At 40.9% G+C, this 17,963-nt stretch overlaps 1 protein-coding gene across 4 annotated transcripts in view; it reads right to left on the bottom strand.

Annotated features, from left to right (window-relative positions):
- LOC110838714 (uncharacterized) overlaps window positions 1-17,963 on the bottom strand; it is a 456,091-nt gene that overhangs the window by 150,283 nt on the left and 287,845 nt on the right. For all 4 annotated transcript variants that reach the window (XM_087341090.1, XM_087341092.1, XM_087341091.1 and 1 more), the window contains one exon: window positions 2,660-2,719. In XM_087341090.1, coding sequence (XP_087197216.1) covers window positions 2,660-2,719 — 60 coding nt within the window. The remainder of the gene's footprint in view (window positions 1-2,659; window positions 2,720-17,963) is intronic.

Here is a 17,963-nt window from a genome sequence, read left to right as displayed (position 1 = left end):
ACCAACAATGAATGAAAAGTCGAGTGTTGCATTCCTTATGCGTCTCACAGATTCTCCAGACTGACTCCGCGTTGTGTCGCCAAAGTCTGAAGTATCTGTGTTTCACGGGAGAACATACTCGCCCTTCAGAGAAACACAAAAACACTCTCTGTGCCCCATCCTCTTTGCTACAGCAGAGAACACAGCGATGTAATGTTTCTTTGCCCCGTACGTTTGTCAATGTACACAAATTCACAAATTATGGAACAGATGTCAGCGTCCCATAAATAAAAATACTTTACTGTGGCGAGAACAAAGCCAAATCGCGAAACGTAGGTTATAGTTACATTAAATATATAACAATGGATAACACCCATGTAACAGAGCCACATTTTAGAAGCTGGGAGTCTCTCAGCTGGTCAAAAAATATACAATAAAACATTTTATGAAACTCGAAGGTTCATTAACTTGTTCACAAGATCAAATCACTAGTCCCTACCCTGTGCCAGATCAATTCAGTCCATACTTCACAAATTTATTTCTGCAAGAGTCATTTTAATATTATTATTCCATCTACTCCTATGTCGGCCGAGTTCTCTCTTCTCTTCAGGTCTTCCGACAAATATTTTGGTGTGCATTTCTCGTGCGAATGAGTTGGAAGTTTACATCGTTCCTGGTTTACTCCTCCGACGACTTATATACGAGAAATCTCAAGCGTAACCGCCGATTAGTGATGGGTACAAACTGTAGAAAGTTCTGATTTCGTTCCTGAAGTGTCCGGAGACCTAGCAGTCGTCGTCCAGACCTACTCGCTGTTTTTCAGGGTCCCCGACCTATCCATGAAGACCTACAAACAACTCCGATGACTGGATTCCTTTTCCTGGCAGGTCGACAGGTCTCGTGATAAATTTCACCTCCTGACATATCCCTCCCTCCTTTCACAGAAATGTGTTATCTACGCCGACTTCTATTGTCCACCTCCCAAAGACACGGGTGTCCCTCCCCATAAGCTGTGTCCTGTTACGAGCCAAACACTGAAGAGGTCCCACGTGATAAAACTTTCTTCCTTAAAATAATCGTATAACAAACCCCCAAAGTCTTAACCGTAGTTGTTCAGAGGCACGCCTCATTTAATATTATCTAAACATTCAGTCCGTACCGCGAAGAAAACACCACACTTCACCGTTACGAAGATCAACTGGTTGACGCTGTTTTGATTTCTCAGACTTACACGAAACTCACAAATACACTACAGATAATACAGAGTTAATGGGTGTTAAATGAGTTGATATATTCTGGGCCTGATAAGATAATATTTTTGATGATTGCGTCTCTACTGCTTTAGATTTTCAGGTCGTTTTTGACTCGCAAATGCCGATGTATAAATATTTTTCACAAATAAACAAATACAAACCTGAAAATGGCGCGATGTGCAAACTATGAATTATTAGCTACCTGCAATTTCTTTCTACGAACAAAATAGCAGTAAAACAATCTCAATGAAAATTTGTACAATGGAAGAGCAGGCTTTATTAGTCCTGTGGCATCCTTTGTTGCGTGTGATTTTATTAGAATCATCAGCAGATGTAGGTCCTGGGGAAGTAGATAATGAACTGGCCATTACTACAAATAAGGAGGTGTAGAAAAAAAAATTACCGCCCACAGAAAAGAAACTGTGGACCTTAACTTCCAGCAACCACACCTGAGAATTCTTAGCAAACCATAATCACCCAATCATTTTCTATTGCTCTTATAGCAGACCAAAACACATCACTAAACAAAAACCAATATGTTAGAAGCACCGTCTTCAACAGATTTAATGCGTTTTAAGTGTAAATCATTTATCATTCTTGTTAAGAGACAGACAAGATTAAAAATAATCATTCTTATCTTTCTCCCTTCTACGTAGGTACTTCATAAATAAGAAAGCAAACTTGTACTTTGTAAGTGCGTCTTCACGCTGGTCGCATGTCATCTGTCACTTGTTTTATTTGTGGCAGGAGACACGACTGCACTCTGGCGGTAGAAGACTGCAAGTCACGCAACATCAGCTGATTGCTTCATCTCTGTATGCACCACCCTTACACGCTGTTTCTCCGAACGCAATTAAACTTAAAAACGCAAGGCAAGAGACGAGAACACAACGTCTGTGTACTTAGAAGGCTCCTCACTTTCCTGAAACAAAGCCCACGTGTTTCTGAGTGGCGGTCCACTTGTAGCCTACCTGTCAAGGAACCGGCGAATAACGCTTACTTACTCATTTCATCTCCAGCTGTGTTATTTACATCTGCGTTAGTTAACTCACAACAGGTGAGCCATACGTTACCAAAACAAACAGCTACACGGACAATTAAATTGTTCCAATACCAACGAAGAGCGACGTCTATGTTGAATTTCTGGGATAAATATGGCCCTGAAGATGGAGGGAGTATGTTCCTCCGAAACGTTGCTATATATTTATAAGTCCACGCGGCGTTACCACCCGGAAGGACCGACACAGACTGCGATGTGATTGCTCAAATACGAAGTATCACTGAATTAAGGACCTGTTTAACAACGATTGACGGGAAACATCTTCGCAGGCGAGATGTCTCTCGAACAGACAAAGTGGGAGTTGGGGCGACATTAAGACGAAGTGAGACACAAGCTAGAAATAGAAGTTTATGTATGCATTACTTACTCAGACAGGGTGAAATGTTGACGAATCCTGGATTCCGTTGTGATTGAACGGTCCTGCCTCCTGGAAAAAGAACGTATTACTTATTGACAACGTAATTACTTTACTAGACAAGGGAAGAGAAAATAAAATGACAAAACATTGGAAAGAACTCTATTCGAGCCGTACAAAACACATCGGCGGGCCACGGCTTGACAACTCCTGCTGTAGGCCTTTAGAAGCATTTAGCAGCTACTGGACAAGAGACCAAGTGGGCCTCTGATAACGAGGAGAAAATTCCGTACCCACTTAAATGACCAAGCTACAATGTCATTAATAAATAGTATTTAACAATTCAACCCGTACCGCGAAGAAAACACGACACTTCACCATTACATAGATCAACTTATTAACGCTCGTTTTAATCAACCCTTTGATGCCGAAGCTCGCCTAAACAACATTTAAGAATTCAGTCCGTACCGCGAAGAAAACACAACACTTCACCATTACGAAGATCAACTTGTTAACGCTGTTTAAGGAAATAATCGCTGTTTACACAGAGAATCATATTAAACCTATAAATACACTGTGTACAAAATGAGAAATCACTACCAAAACAGGTGGTACATATAGTTACCACTGCATTTAAAGAGGTTAGACAGAAATAAGCATTTGAGATTTAAGCACATAAAACCACGCGCAGTTTCTTAGCCAGAGATCAAGATATAAATTAATATATTTCGCATAGGATATGAAGAAGGAAATTACATCGGATATTACAAACGATATCAGATGTTCAGGCGCAATAATTATTTTGGTTGCACCTGATATAATTAATGGGTTGGAGAGGTAGGAGCATTCATCAAAGGTCTATCAATATTCTCGGTAGCGGTGCATATATTTGAACCTGATTATACACCCATGAAACTGATTCGGATATTGCAAAGTGATGCAAAGGGAAGTTGATTAATTACATCATTTACCATTATCTGATTTTGTATCACACACATTCAGGTAAAACTGCACTATCAGGTGGAAGGAGTGATGGATTAGTTTGTTCGATCGTGATTTGCTACCACTGAAGCTCTGTTCCTGCAATGAATGGATAATTCATGAAACGTAAATATCACACTGGCGATGAGTACACGCTGCAACACTCCAGTCTCCCTTGCACCAATCATATTTTACGCGTGTAACGCTGTAAATGGGTAAGAGCCACTGTATTAAATAGTTGCTACTTTGGCAAGTTTGACAACAACAAAAAAGTGACCGTCGGTTCGTAACGATTTTTTTTAAAATTACTTGTTTCAGCCGTTGCCACAGTAACGCGGGTCTCTTAGGATAATTTATATATTTATTTAGTGTTCTGTCTGACGACAGGTCCATATGAACAGGATCCTTCCATCCTTTTCTCGGACTGGGACCTGTTCATATACGTTCTTGGCAGATGATCCAGAAGTGGTTTGCCATTGCCTTCTTCTGTGTGTGAATGGAGTAATTGTTGGGATGCCACGGAGGAAAACTCCGTGTTGCCTAGACCACGGCCTTGCCCAACACAAGTTATAAATTCGGGCACCGCCGGGAATCGAACCCGAGACCCCAGGATTACAAGGCCAGAGTTCTAACCGTTAGACCACCGTGGCGCTTAGGACCTTAAATTTTTCCATCATAATTGACGGGTAACTTAGATGTGAACCCGGGAACTCCAGAATATGACTCGGGAGTGCTAACCACTCGACGACAGCGATTGGTGTTGGACCTTCCGAGGTTTAATAAAGGCGTTTCTTTGTCAGGTGAAGAGGCCTCCAAGGTCTGGAGAGAGGTCCTTGCGTGTGGTGAGGACCCTCCACCCCTAAGATTGACGCTTTCATATTTACTTACAGAAATGTTTCTGAATCTTATTCTGTGCACTGAACACAGAAGACGAATGAACAACGTAGTCTCGTCACCAAAGGCACAAGATGTCAGTTTGCGAAGTTAAAATGGAACGCTCAATATAGCCAGCGTCGGAATTACGTACACTAACATACTCGTTTAGAAGCCACTAGTTTCTCAGCTGGTAAAGAAATTCCAAAGATGTTTATGAAATCTGGATGTTTACTTTGCAAGACAAGAGTCCGACACTGATCCGTACCGCGAATCAGACGAATTTGCTCCACACCAAATTTTTAAAGATTCATTTTAGTATTATACTCCCATTAACGAAATGAGTTAAAATATGATATAACAATAATAATAAGCAAGGAGTAAAATTTTATTGCGTAGTGAATATTTCAGGTAATTTCAATTCTAGTAGAAACTGGTTCGTATTACCGCTCTTGTGTGTTACCACGGATATTTCTTTTCACTTTGTACTAAAAGTGAAAGCAGGTGGTACATACATTTCCTACTGGGATTTCAATGGTTAAATTGTGTACATGTACAGTGAAGTTATAAACAAATAGATCATTTTTATTACACTAAGGCTAGAATTAACAATTATAATATTATGTCTTAAGAACAGAATTCAATAATGAGGTTTATTATACGATTTACGAACGCACAAAGGCACAAACTCTGTTCACGAAACTGAGTCGGTATTTGTCTAATTTAAAATTATTGAACCTTTTATTATAAATAAAATCCTCCGTAGAATTACCGTTACCAAAAATAAATCTGTAACTGAAATACAGTGCTGACACCTTACTACAAAGGAAGTCAAATCTGTGAGTGCCCGGAAGATATCCCAGTTTTATCTGAAATGACTGTAACCTTGGAAACTGAGCTGTAGAAAGAGGAATCAACTTGCGTGCAATTATCCATAAAATTTTATGCATACTTTCATGATTATCTTGCCCCGGAGGGATAAATTGTTTGTGTAACACCAGTGGAAAAGCAGGGGCCGGCCGTATCCACCAGACACTTCGACACACCGGCCAAGCGCTCGGAATGTCAGAGGAATCTATAATTGCGTGTTTGTAGACATTCCATAAATTCTGCCTTTGCATGCAAGTCATCTTCACGGCCAACACTTTTTAGGAGACAGACGTCCTGTCTCACTTAAAATAACAAATTAATCTCTACTTACAAGCAAGGAACCAATAAACATCGCTGAAGAACATTCCGCTGATTCCTGTCCAATACGGACTTACATTAGTTCCTATTCTAAATATGTAATTACAGTCCTTCGTAATGGATCTGAGAACTTTCTTATTCGACCAATCAGGGATTAGAACACACATATTACTCCTGGCATTAAGGCTTCGACCGGGATGTTCTTTTGTTAAATCTTATGTGGTACCGCCTGATTCGACTTCTAATGGTTAAGTGAAGTGTTTTCTTCGCGGTACGGTCTGGATTCGTAAATATTATGAAGACGAGCTTCGGCTTCAAAGGGTTAACCAGCTGATTTTCGTAATGGTGAGGTGTAGTGTTTTCTTCGCGGTACGGTCTGGATTCATAAATAATATTCAGACGATCTTCGGCTTCAAAGGGTTAAGCACGATCATGAAAAAAAAAACTTTTCTACTTATATCTGACATTTCAATTTTTTATTCTGAGGAAACTAACGCGATCTCTTCCCCAACTTACTGCCTCCATCTTCAGGGTGATCTTAATTAAATAAGTTAAAACTAATTATGTTTGATTTAAACACTTCATACCGAGCAGAAAAATTAATAGAGATTTAAGCTCGTTCGAAATTAAAGTTGCAAAACTTCGTCTTGTTTTAAGTTCGTCATCTGTCTGCCCGGCGGCATGGATCAAATCGAGAGTGGCTAAATGGAATTTCATTTAATTCTATACCAAGAAATTTTGATGAATCCGTCAACACAGGTCAATCGTGGTCAACATCGAGCGGCGAAAGACGCAAATACTGCTTCGCATAAAGACCTGCGCGCGTTTATGCGCTCGGAACTGACTTGGAGGGGAATCCCCCGTAAACAATCCAGCCATGTGGGGAATCCTCCGGAAATGTCTGCCCAGCCAGACAGCCAGCCCACAAAAAGGTTAGTAGACAACATTAACGTCACTGGTGCCGTTTTAAATAAGGTAAGGTCAAATTCTGGTGAAATTTCAGAACTGTTACGCTATTCATAAATTTCCAAAATTACTTTTTATCTCCTCGATATTTGTTATTCCCACTTATTCTACAGCACCTTCATTACGTTCATAACTATCGTTGTACATATTTTTAAGTGTCCGGCGAAAGACATTTCAAACTGTAAACTCATAAATGCAAGACAGGTACTAAGCACAGCTGTTGGGATGTAGTGGTTTCTGACTTTCGAGTCACGCTGTATACTACATATCGGTGGGTGTATGATTGTGGGGCCTCCCCCAAACCTTACGACTTCTTTTTGGAATTCCTTTATCATCTCAAATTAAACATTCTTCACGTTTCTTTTTCTACACTAAGCTATTTGGCGTTTTGTTTTAAATAATTATTATTTTTAAATTGAAGCCCGTCTCTGTGTGATGGGACATGTTTTATATAAGACATGTAATTAGCTTATACTCAGATACAGCTTCTGGTATTACTACAGAATCCCCACCCCAGTGAACCACCCTGCTTATAAGGTAAAATTGCTTCGGATGCTTTATGAGAAGAACGTGTATAATTTTAAGACCAGTGGGATGGGCTGATTACGTTGAATTCTTTTTTTTTTTAACACAATGCCTACAACAAGATGGTGGACCAAAGCAAACGACAGCAGCAGAACGCCATGGCGGTAAAATTTAGCGGTAGATAATTATTTGTGAAGCCAAAACAAGAATGAGAGAAGCTTCCGAGATGTTCAACAACAGAAATGCGATCTCAGAGCCAGGGGCTCTGAGGTGTTAAACGGAAGAAACACGTCTTCTGTGATGTTACGCTGTGTAGTCTAGTAAAAGGTTACCGACGTTTCAGAGTCGCTTGCTGTCTCCATCACCAGGGCAACATTTCACTTCGAATATTTTATTTAAAAAGATCACTTTGGCAACCTAAGCACAGAGAGGGAGATAATATTAAAACTGACTTTAAAACAATAATTTGTCAAGATTCGGAATGGATTCAGGTGGCACAGGATAGAAACTAATCACGTGATCTTGTTATCAGAAATTGAACTTTGGAATACGAAAAAAACAAGTGGAAAACGTCTCCACACGGTCAGAAACAATCAGATTATAGAGAAGAATTCTACTCTGTGGAGTTGGTCTTGCTCTGATTCTGACGACAGAAGTGCGCCATTCATAAAATATGATTCAAGGGTGATCACGTGTTACAACATAAATTCACAGAAGAAACTAAGAACACGCACACAATTGTAACAGACGTAAACATAATTTCTTATTACATTAAGAAAGCGCCAAAGGCTCCTCGCTCTCTCTAGAGCCCCTTGCGAATCTCTGAGGTGTCCTCTCCTGAACAAGTTCATTTCCATGTTTCGTATACAAAGAAAACGTCTAATTAAAACTGAGGAGGTCTCGTGTAATTGGAGTGGTGTGGGTTGCAGCCGATTATGGCCAGGGGCAGTGGCGATCACTAACCAACTCCGCCCAGCGCGTTGATTCAAACCGCCCAATGACATGACCAGAAGCTACGGGTCCTTCCAATTATAACAGAGCAAAGCCATTACGTATTATACCGACAGGTTATTAATACGCCATATTTGACATTCTGTAATAACAATACGCAATGCAAAGGAAAAGAAAAGATGATACAATTAATATGTCCGCTGGCATGATTTGGCGTGAGGATTACAGTATTTTAAAGTTGCCTAAATATACAAGCGTTAGTGTTGGAGAGCAACACGCCTGATGTAGACGGCAGAACAAATATCAAATTCGCAGAAAATACGCCAAATATTATTATTATTATTATTATTATCCGAAACAAAAATGGACGAACACGACATCAGGGAACTTCAGAAGACCGCCATTTTAGGAACATCATACATCGTTCGAAAGACGCTGTCGTAAAATACATAATGCCATACTCGAAATCTGTTTAATGCATCGCTTATATACGTCTCGGCGTGTTTATAACTCTTAAAACCCTAGTGGTAACTATATGTACCACTTGCATTAACATTCAGCAACTCTGCATTTTGTCCACAGAATGTATCCATGTGCCCCGATCTTTTCTCACTATAAACAGCGATTATTTCCTTAAACAGCGTTAACCAGTAGATATTCGTAACGGTGAAGTGTGGTGTTTTCTTCGCGGTACGGACTGAATTCTTTAATATTAATCAGACGAACTATGATTCTCAGTGTAAACAGCGATTATTTCCTTAAACAGCGTTAACCAGTTGATCTTTGTAATGGTGAAGTGTAGTGTTTTCTTCGCGGTACGGACTGAATTCTTAAATACTTTTTTAGACGAGCTTTGACTTCAAAGGGTTAAAGACAGATTAAACTTGACTTCAAACTTTGATCTGTATTAAGAGGCCGTTGATATAACGGGGTTAGCGCCAGAGGAACTTGTAATTGATCCGGTTCACTTGTGACACGTTCCTTGAATTCCTTCAGGAACGACGACACGACCAAAAGGTCCGTGTTCTCTCACTTCCAGGGCAGAGCCTTCGAGAACACTTGCACTCAGTCCCTCTCAAGAGACAGCTCCCCTCGATGTCTTCATTACGAGATTCCTGTCATTTGACCGTAAGACGGAAGAATGCGTGATTAGAGACGAAAAGGGTTCAATTTCACAGACGACAGTGGGAAAGACTAAAAAATAGAAGAATACAAAGGGGCAGAAGACCTTGGCATGTCCGGGGCGGTCCCAGATGCTTGTCGACTGGGACTGGAGGCGTCTGAGAGTGGAGAGAATCCTGAGACGGAGGCTGCGAGACGCGATTTGCGACCAGGGCGTACGGCGACTCTGAATAAAGATGAACGAATTCGAGTAATCGGTGCTGCAGAAACGCTAAGCGAAAGCTGCTATTCGCTTACCGATAATTCTTCCGGGCTCCATAAAAAAAAATTCGCGTTTTACACGTAGGGGCACATTTTTGTGTAATTCGCTCTGACAAAGCCGTGAAAAACAAATATTAAGAGATTTTATGAGACAAAAAGGGAAATAAAGAAAATTAAAACAATTCCATGGTGAAGGGCTTGTCTGAGAAGCTGTGAGTCGCTCAGCAGGTAAAGAAAAATTCTGACTGGCTTTTATAAAACCCCAAGAGCCAGCCATTGTTCCCGAACCAGATGAATCCAGTTTACACATTAGCACTATGTTTCTTTAAAATAAACTTTAATATTATCATCGTCTTGGTCTCCAAAGCGGTGTCTTCCATTCGGGCTTCTTCGATTAAAGGGGTGTTTCCTTCAGTTTAAACATCTTCTACACCACTTTCAGAAACTAATATGCGTATACTTTTTTATAAATTACTTTCTTGTTTAATTGTCTGCTTTCGCTTTTTGAGTCTTCATTCCTCTCTTTCGTCCACCTGTCTTTCCTTCGTTTCCTTCTCACACCTCGTATATGACAAATTATTACGCTGATGAGATTTCAGGTTCTCACGGAGACGAATATCTTCTGGAATTCTGCGCTGTGTAGTCTGGTTTAAACGGCCCGACGCTTCGGAGGTGCTTACTGCCTTCCGTCTTCAGGGCGACATCGACATCTTCAAAATTACAATCATCTTGAACGCGTAATATTTCATATTGTTGAACATGAACTACTGTTTCTTCGCGTCATGACTTTCAAACACCCTGTATTAATGCCATCAAGACGTGTCTTTTTCTTCGGAAAAATCACGTGAGCTGCTTCGACGCATCACGTAATTCAGGTGGCAGAGCTTTATCCTCGAACACTTCTTTTTCTACAACAAACCAGCCCGGGCCCATGAAGGGGCAGAGCACTTGTCTCTCAGACAGACTTCTACCATCCTCTTGCATACATTAACGACGTAGAGGTACGAAAATACTCACCGGCTATACAACGAGCAGCTGCCTGTGACCTGCAGTTAAACTAAGCCTATAAAAATTCAACGCAGAACGTCTTTATAAACACTGTTGTTTTTTCTATGACTGTCATGGAAAGGGGGGGGGGGGTTGTGAAGTTTTTCTTAAAATCTCCTGGCCAAAAAATAACATCTTTGGTCTTGGCGACGTTTCGCTACCGTGCTTTTTCCGAGCTAAAGAAATCGCAAATTCAAGTGTACTGACTTGCCCTTGGTGTTAGAACGAACTGGTCACTTCAATGCAAAAACAAAAATAAGTTTAGTATATTAGTGACATTTGTTTAATCTTGTCAGTCTAATCACAATAACATTTTATTAAATATTAAAATATTGCTATAATTAACATTTAAATATTTAAAATATATTAAAATAATGCTCTCTATCGAAATTTTCGATTTACAATTAGAACATCAATTGTAAATCGAACATTTCGATAGAGAACATTATTTTAATATATTTTAAATATTTAAATGTTAATTATAGCAATATTTTAATATTTAATAAAATTTTATTGTGATTAGACTGACAAGATTAAACAAATATATATTTATCACAATATGACGCAACTATATCATCTCATATATTAGTGATGTTGGCACACTGGAGGCACAGCGCTGAAAGATAAAAATAACCTACGGAATGGAAGTAACTCGAGAAAACCTACTCCGACCGAAATTTAAGAATAATGTTTTCGAACAGGAAAGGGGTAGATAATTTGTACAGAGGTCAACATACCGACAGTGAACATCTTCCAGATATAAAGACGACAGCATGTGAGATCTATAAGCACTAGAAATTTGCCAAGACCTATAGATATTATACACAGGTAGTAAATAGTTAATTCACTTTTGATCTTGTTTTGTTTTTAAGGGCATCGCCTCCCTGCCCATGAAGAACAGTAGCTAAAGAACCGGCTACGATAACCAACCCCCCCCCCCACCCCCCACCCCACATGACCCACGACTTAACCCCGGACTCCTATGGCGAGCCAAAACCGCCTTCTGTACCAATCAATAGCTTTTTAGATTTTATTGACAACGTGGCCAAAAAATGGCTTCGAAGCCACAGGCGAGTTTAATGTCCGTCAGAAACAAACGAAACCCAATCGTAAAAAGAAAGTGGGCCCCTCCACAGGGAGATCGAAAAGCAACGCGTCGACATGTCGCTCACCAGGACAAAAGTTTCGTTTCGACGGACTCCGCCCTGGGCAACGCCAAGCGATCAGTCCACACCCTGAGGTTTTCACCGTGGTAAGAAAACTAAACTGAAGATAAAAACGGTATGTTCCAGAATCTGTCATCTCATTCGAGTCTCGGTAGTTGATTAGGCGTCGTTGAATAAATTATTCTTAGGCCTATGTAAACTTCTCGTGATTTCGAGTTAACGCGGCGAAGTACGACTGTTAGACAAAATTTTATTGACAGGGCCACAAAATCGAACGGTGGACGAATCTGTTAGATGACAAACAGACTCTGCCGGCTACTGTGCCGACAAGAAGAGACTGCCAGGATGCCACCTGTCAAATCGCATTGTGGACACAGTGTATTGTTAGTACAGTGTGCCCCATAAAATAGTACACGACTTTCGGACGATGAGAAACAAAATTCGTTCCGTCGTCGTGTTATCAGAGTGTTAAGATAAGAATGTACAACAGATTATCGCCTCTAACACGAACCTCGGCCACTTAGACACAGTCGCGATCTAACATATTAAAGCCCCTCGCCCTATTCCCTAAGATCCATCAGAATTAAATTCGTCTGTCTTATTATTGGACCTCCAGCAGCCATTTTAAACAAGTTTCCCCACCAAAATTCTATACGTATTTCTTACTTCACCATTCTAACCTCCCGACAACTGAGCTCCTCGTTATTTGTATTATTATTATTATTAGTGTTCTGTCTGACGACAGGTCCATATGAACAGGATCCTTCCATCCTTTTCTCGGACTGGGACCTGTTCATATACGTTCTTGGCAGATGATCCAGAAGTGGTTTGCCATTGCCTTCTTCTGTGTGTGAATGGAGTAATTGTTGGGATGCCACGGAGGAAAACTCCGTGTTGCCTAGACCACGGCCTTGCCCAACACAAGTTATAAATTCGGGCACCGCCGGGAATAGAACCCGAGACCCCAGGATTACAAGGCCAGCGTTCTAACCTCCCGACAACTGGGTTCCTCGTTATTTGTATAAGAGATTGTTAAACTATTGCATGATTAAGCACAAATATTTCTCTCAGCTGTAATTTACATTCATGATTGAAAATGAAAGAAATGACGAAACCACTGTCTTGTATCTCTGATATTCAGCGTTTTGGAAAGCAGACGAGATGACAATTTCTAAAGTAAATAATATCAAGAATTTCTACACTCCACCCGTATCTTATTTCATTTCTGTCAGCATTCTCAAATAACGAAATATTCATTCGATTAAGTGAAGCTTTCAAACCTTAAATGCTTCGATTTATCACAAAACCTTAACACACGTAACAGATCAAACGCCATGTTGACAACAGCACAAGACGATAAAATAAATTATTTGTATCTCATAACACAAGCGTAACATTAAAGGATAAGACATTTAGAATTTTTTTGGTAAAGACTTTTCGAAACAGCCTATAGCGGCCAGCGCCGCTTCTATCCTACCTGCCAAGTCATTGCGCGCCTTGGACGTAACACATTAACAAAATAAGACATCCCACCCTTACACAATAAGAATAAAGCTGGTATCACGGACAGCGTAAATTATGCAATAAGACAGCACAAAAGAAGTTCTTTAAGCGTGATTGAAAATTGGTTCCTCTATTTAAAGCCAGTTAACTGGTGTTAATGGGAATCATCGACACTTTAAAGGAGGCATTACAACAAGAAATAAAGCGGGTAACAACACCAATTTAATGTAATTTATCATAGCAATAAATACGTTTGCGTATTTATTACTACAAACACTGAGATAAACCAACCACAGGAAAATGTTTCTGTCACACGAGTAGGTGCATCGTTTGCAGAAAGAGACAGAGTCAAAACAAATGACACAATCGAATTTCCGATCGATTAATGATAGGGCAGAAATCACTGTCGTATGATCTATTCTAACTAATAACAAGAAAAAATATTTTTAAGGGCATAAGACCTGGGGTTCTCAAGGCGATGAGACGTCCATGTCGACCTTCTGGGTTGTAACGCCGTATGGACTTATGGGGGTCTCATTACGAAAACCTGAAGGGAAGGTATCACTTGTGAGAACTAGGTACAAGCGAGACGATAATATTAAAAATTAATTTCAAAGCTACGGTGTGAAAATTGCGGACGGACTGACCATCAGCTACCTGCGACGTTCCCTGCTCTGTGCAGTCACGTCGTAAGAACCAATTAAAGCCGCGACAAAGCTGACACCGGTTGTGGTTCTGAATCGGGAACCACTACGACAGGAAATCCTGACATTCACCTCTCCCCCATCCCTTCGACGTGATTTCCCCTGGTCTAACAGCCACCCGCCCACCATTAAAATACTTCATCCACCGTCGTCTCCGAATTTCTTGCCTTTTTCCTCCGATCTCAGACTTGCTTCGCCGAACTGATGATCCCCTTAGGTTTATCGATCGGGATGGACCTAACCTCCTGCCGATGACTCCCATTCGGCCATTTTTTACGGCAAGTTCCGCTAAGCATTTAAGCTTCTTAAGATGTCCAGGACAGACGGCTTACCATTCATCGACCACTGGACCGTTTCGACGGGGTTATCTGCCAGACGGTCACCAATTTGGCAGTTCCAGAACATCTTGCGGGGTGAATAACGATCTGTTACGCGGTCCTGCGACTTTCCCTTCGCCCTGCCAACCGTGGAGACCCTCAACCACTTGCTGATTCCGAATCAATCAACTTTACATTCGGCCGTTCCTAGTAGCCACGTAATACGTTTCTTTATCCATCTTGCTTCCTTGTACGGGCTCTAATCCGCAGCTGTAATACGTAATGCCACACATTTTATGAAGAATACGAGCTTCCGACATCAAATCGCTCTGTTTTCTGTTCTAATATTTCAGAACCAACTGACAAATGTTCATGAAGTTTCGTGTTCTCATCGTAAAGTCCAGTTTTAAATAATGCACTAATTTTTCATTTACGTGTTTCTTATGATTCTCAGAATAAACAGCGAACATTTCCTTAAACAGCGTTAACTATTTGATCTTTGTAATGGTGAAGTGTGGTGTTTACTTCGCGGTACGGACTGAATCTTTAAATACGATTTAGACGGGTTAATAGACTCTCATTATGGGTTTCGTGTGATTATCAGAATAAACAGCGATTATTTACTTGAACGGCGTTAACCAGTTGATCTTTGTAACGGTGAAGTGCGGTGTTTTCTTCGCGGTACGGACTGAATTCTTTAATATTAATCAGACGAACTGTGATTCTCAGTGTAAACAGCGATTATTTCCTTAAACAGCGTTAACTATTTGATCTTTGTTAATGGTGAAGTGTGGTGTTTTCTTCGCGGTACGGACTGAATCTTTAAATACGATTTAGACGGGTTAATAGACTCTCATTTACTTGTTTCATTAGTCGTTTGATATATATGACAACGTGACTCAACAAATTAAACACTAAAAATTTGTGTTTAAATTCCAACAGAATGAGTGGCGATTTTACGAAAACATAAACTTGAAGAAGGGGCGTGTAAAGTACGATCTACGCTGATTCTTTTGGATCAACATAAAACCTTTCTGATTGTCTAACAAGTCTCGCGGTTGCCAGGACACCGAATAAGGCGATTATTAAAAGTCTTATCACAATGAGTTCCCCCCCCCCAAAAAAAAATACGTGACGCCACGAACACATATTTAATTAAAATAATGATTTAGTGTTTGCTTCTGTAGACAGAATAATTCTCATGAGTCAGTTAAATGCCCTTTTGTGGTCGACGTTCGTCTTCTGGGTAGATATACTAACGTTTCGAAGGAACATAATGCCCCTATTTTCAGGAGTAAAATCTTAAATCCATACGCATTTACTACCCAGAAGAGCAAAGCCGACATTTTCTCCGTCCTCAGAACCTCAAAAACGCCTTGCTATTGTTTGCATTGTTCATTACACACGGAGTTACAAGCGTTGCCAAGGTGAGAGACCGAAGGTTCAACAAGTGCTGACATCTACTTGTTAATCTGTGTCTCCGTTTCTAGCCTCTGGCCACAGACAGGAAGTTTACCAAACCTTACCTTAATCTTACACCTTGATTACCATTTCTATGAATTAATAATCGTGTACGTACGCCATTCTCCCACTGTCATGACTTTCCAATAAATCATTCGGCCACTGAACCTTAATATTTTAATATTAAAATATCTTAACCCTTTATTTAGATTTAAAAACGCGCGCTAACCAGTGATGCCTGCGCGTAACAACACAAAGGCATTGCCAAATAATTTGCCCTGTATCATTACGACCATTAATCTTTGTCAAGTTGCTTTATACTAACGTTTACGTAGCATCTATGCCAAGAGCTGCAAGCAGGCCCAGGTGTGGTGGTCCTTTTCGATGGCTGACACCCCCCCCCCCAACGCACCCGAATTCAAATTCTCTCTGTTTGTTTATGTTCTTTGGCTAGACTACCGCCATTTTATTCTGCTGTTACGAGTTTTTTTTTTTTTAAAAAAATTAACGATACTGTATCAACTGTAAAAATTATTACTTCGATCTAGAAAAGTACAAGTTATGAGAATTGGCTAGCGATTTTTCGCATAATAAATGCCCACAGAAATACTTCCGTGCTAAAACTAACACAGCTGTAACAGCTTCGTTAAATAATCAAAAAACCAAATAAGAGATTTCCGTCTTCGGCTGGTCTCACTACTCATTTGTCTATTACTCCGTAGGACTCGGTTTACGCCGGGGCTAAGTTCCTGATATTTCCGGCGTAAACCGAGTCCTACCTGTACTCTGATATGGCGCCCTGTCGCTCCGATAGAGACAGACGTACAAGCTTACGTCTGTGCTACGTTTCGTCCTGAACTCGACTGTCCTCATGAGACGTAGCTGGGTGTAGGCTGGACGGCAGGGGTTCGATTTCCAGCAAGTTTGTGAATATTTCTTTTTCACCACGACGTCCCCCCCCCCCCCCGTTCTGGGGCTCACCCAGGGGCAGAAACGCCGAAACTGATCATCTCCACATTGTGCAGAAGTTAAGAATAAATGACGTCATGCTCTCACGTATTCCGTTCTGCGTCTCGTGCAGAGAGCTGCATTACCAAGTGCTTACGTGTGTTGCAAAAGTTTATGATTACCGAGCGGTGGCTGTACTCAGCATGTGTTTGTCACGAATCGGTTGTCAATTGTGATGGCAAGTTGCCAACGTAACAATGCTGTTGATGTGTTGGCAGCCCTGTGGTGATGGCAAATGGCCAGCCCCATCATCTTTCGACTGAGCGTAGGAATGTCTCCACACCTAGAGATCGGCCTTCATCCTACTTGTTGGGGCCGAGCTCAGTGACGGGCGTCCCAACACGACCAGCGACTGACGAGGATTCGGCGTGGAAATTCAACAGCTCCAAGAAATGAACGATCCATGTGAGACTGTCCCAAAATGTAGTCACTGTCGGTTTGCAGCTGAGTCACGTATCAAAATATAAAATTGTCGGAAACGAAACTCCACCTCCATCAAATCATTTCGACCTAAAATTTAACGATCACCAACTCATCTGAATGGGTGTCAGACTTGTCTTTTATAAAAAAAAATTACAAGTGTCTAGAAGCAAAGCGCTGAGAAAAATATGTATGAATATTAACGATGAAGCAAGCGACCAGTACAGGAAAATGAGAAATGTCGTGAAACAAACAACCTAGTTTTGTTGCCACAGTAGCATCTACGCAGAAACTACGGATTCGGCATGTGGCTACGATGCGGGAGACATGAAACGCACGGAGACTCTTTGCAAACACTCACCTGGAAGACCAAGAAGGAGAAGGACGTTCGGAAAACTTTTGGAATCATAAATGGATGGAAGTAGGTCGAGATCGTGTTCAAAGACGACCTTAGTTGTCAGCAAAGCAAGTAAAATGTTACCACCATCTAAACATCCTATCTCTTAGAGCTGAAAAATGTCAGCACCTGATACAGTATTGTTCAAGAAACGACAGCGTACGCCACTGATACAGGAAGCTATAAATTACGGCTTGTCTATGCACGTCATGGAATTCTCCAGGTGCACAGAACATAACTGGATATTCCACGTTTAATTCCGTCTAAGCGTTAATCTAAGAGAGTAAGATTTCTCAGCCCATTACTAGCTAATCCCTGCCCCACTTTACGTCAAGGCAGTCACATCAGTTTTTCTCCTGTGAGGTCCTTACATCGAAACACGTGCCACTCCTACTTTGCACAAGACTCGACATGCAGGCGTATGGA

This window comes from Zootermopsis nevadensis, unplaced genomic scaffold (assembly GCF_977971745.1).
Source record: "Zootermopsis nevadensis isolate Lab colony 2312 unplaced genomic scaffold, Znev_1.0 Znev_ptg000061l, whole genome shotgun sequence".
Lineage (NCBI taxonomy): Eukaryota > Metazoa > Arthropoda > Insecta > Blattodea > Termopsidae > Zootermopsis > Zootermopsis nevadensis.
This window is presented reverse-complemented; position numbering and strand designations above follow the sequence as displayed.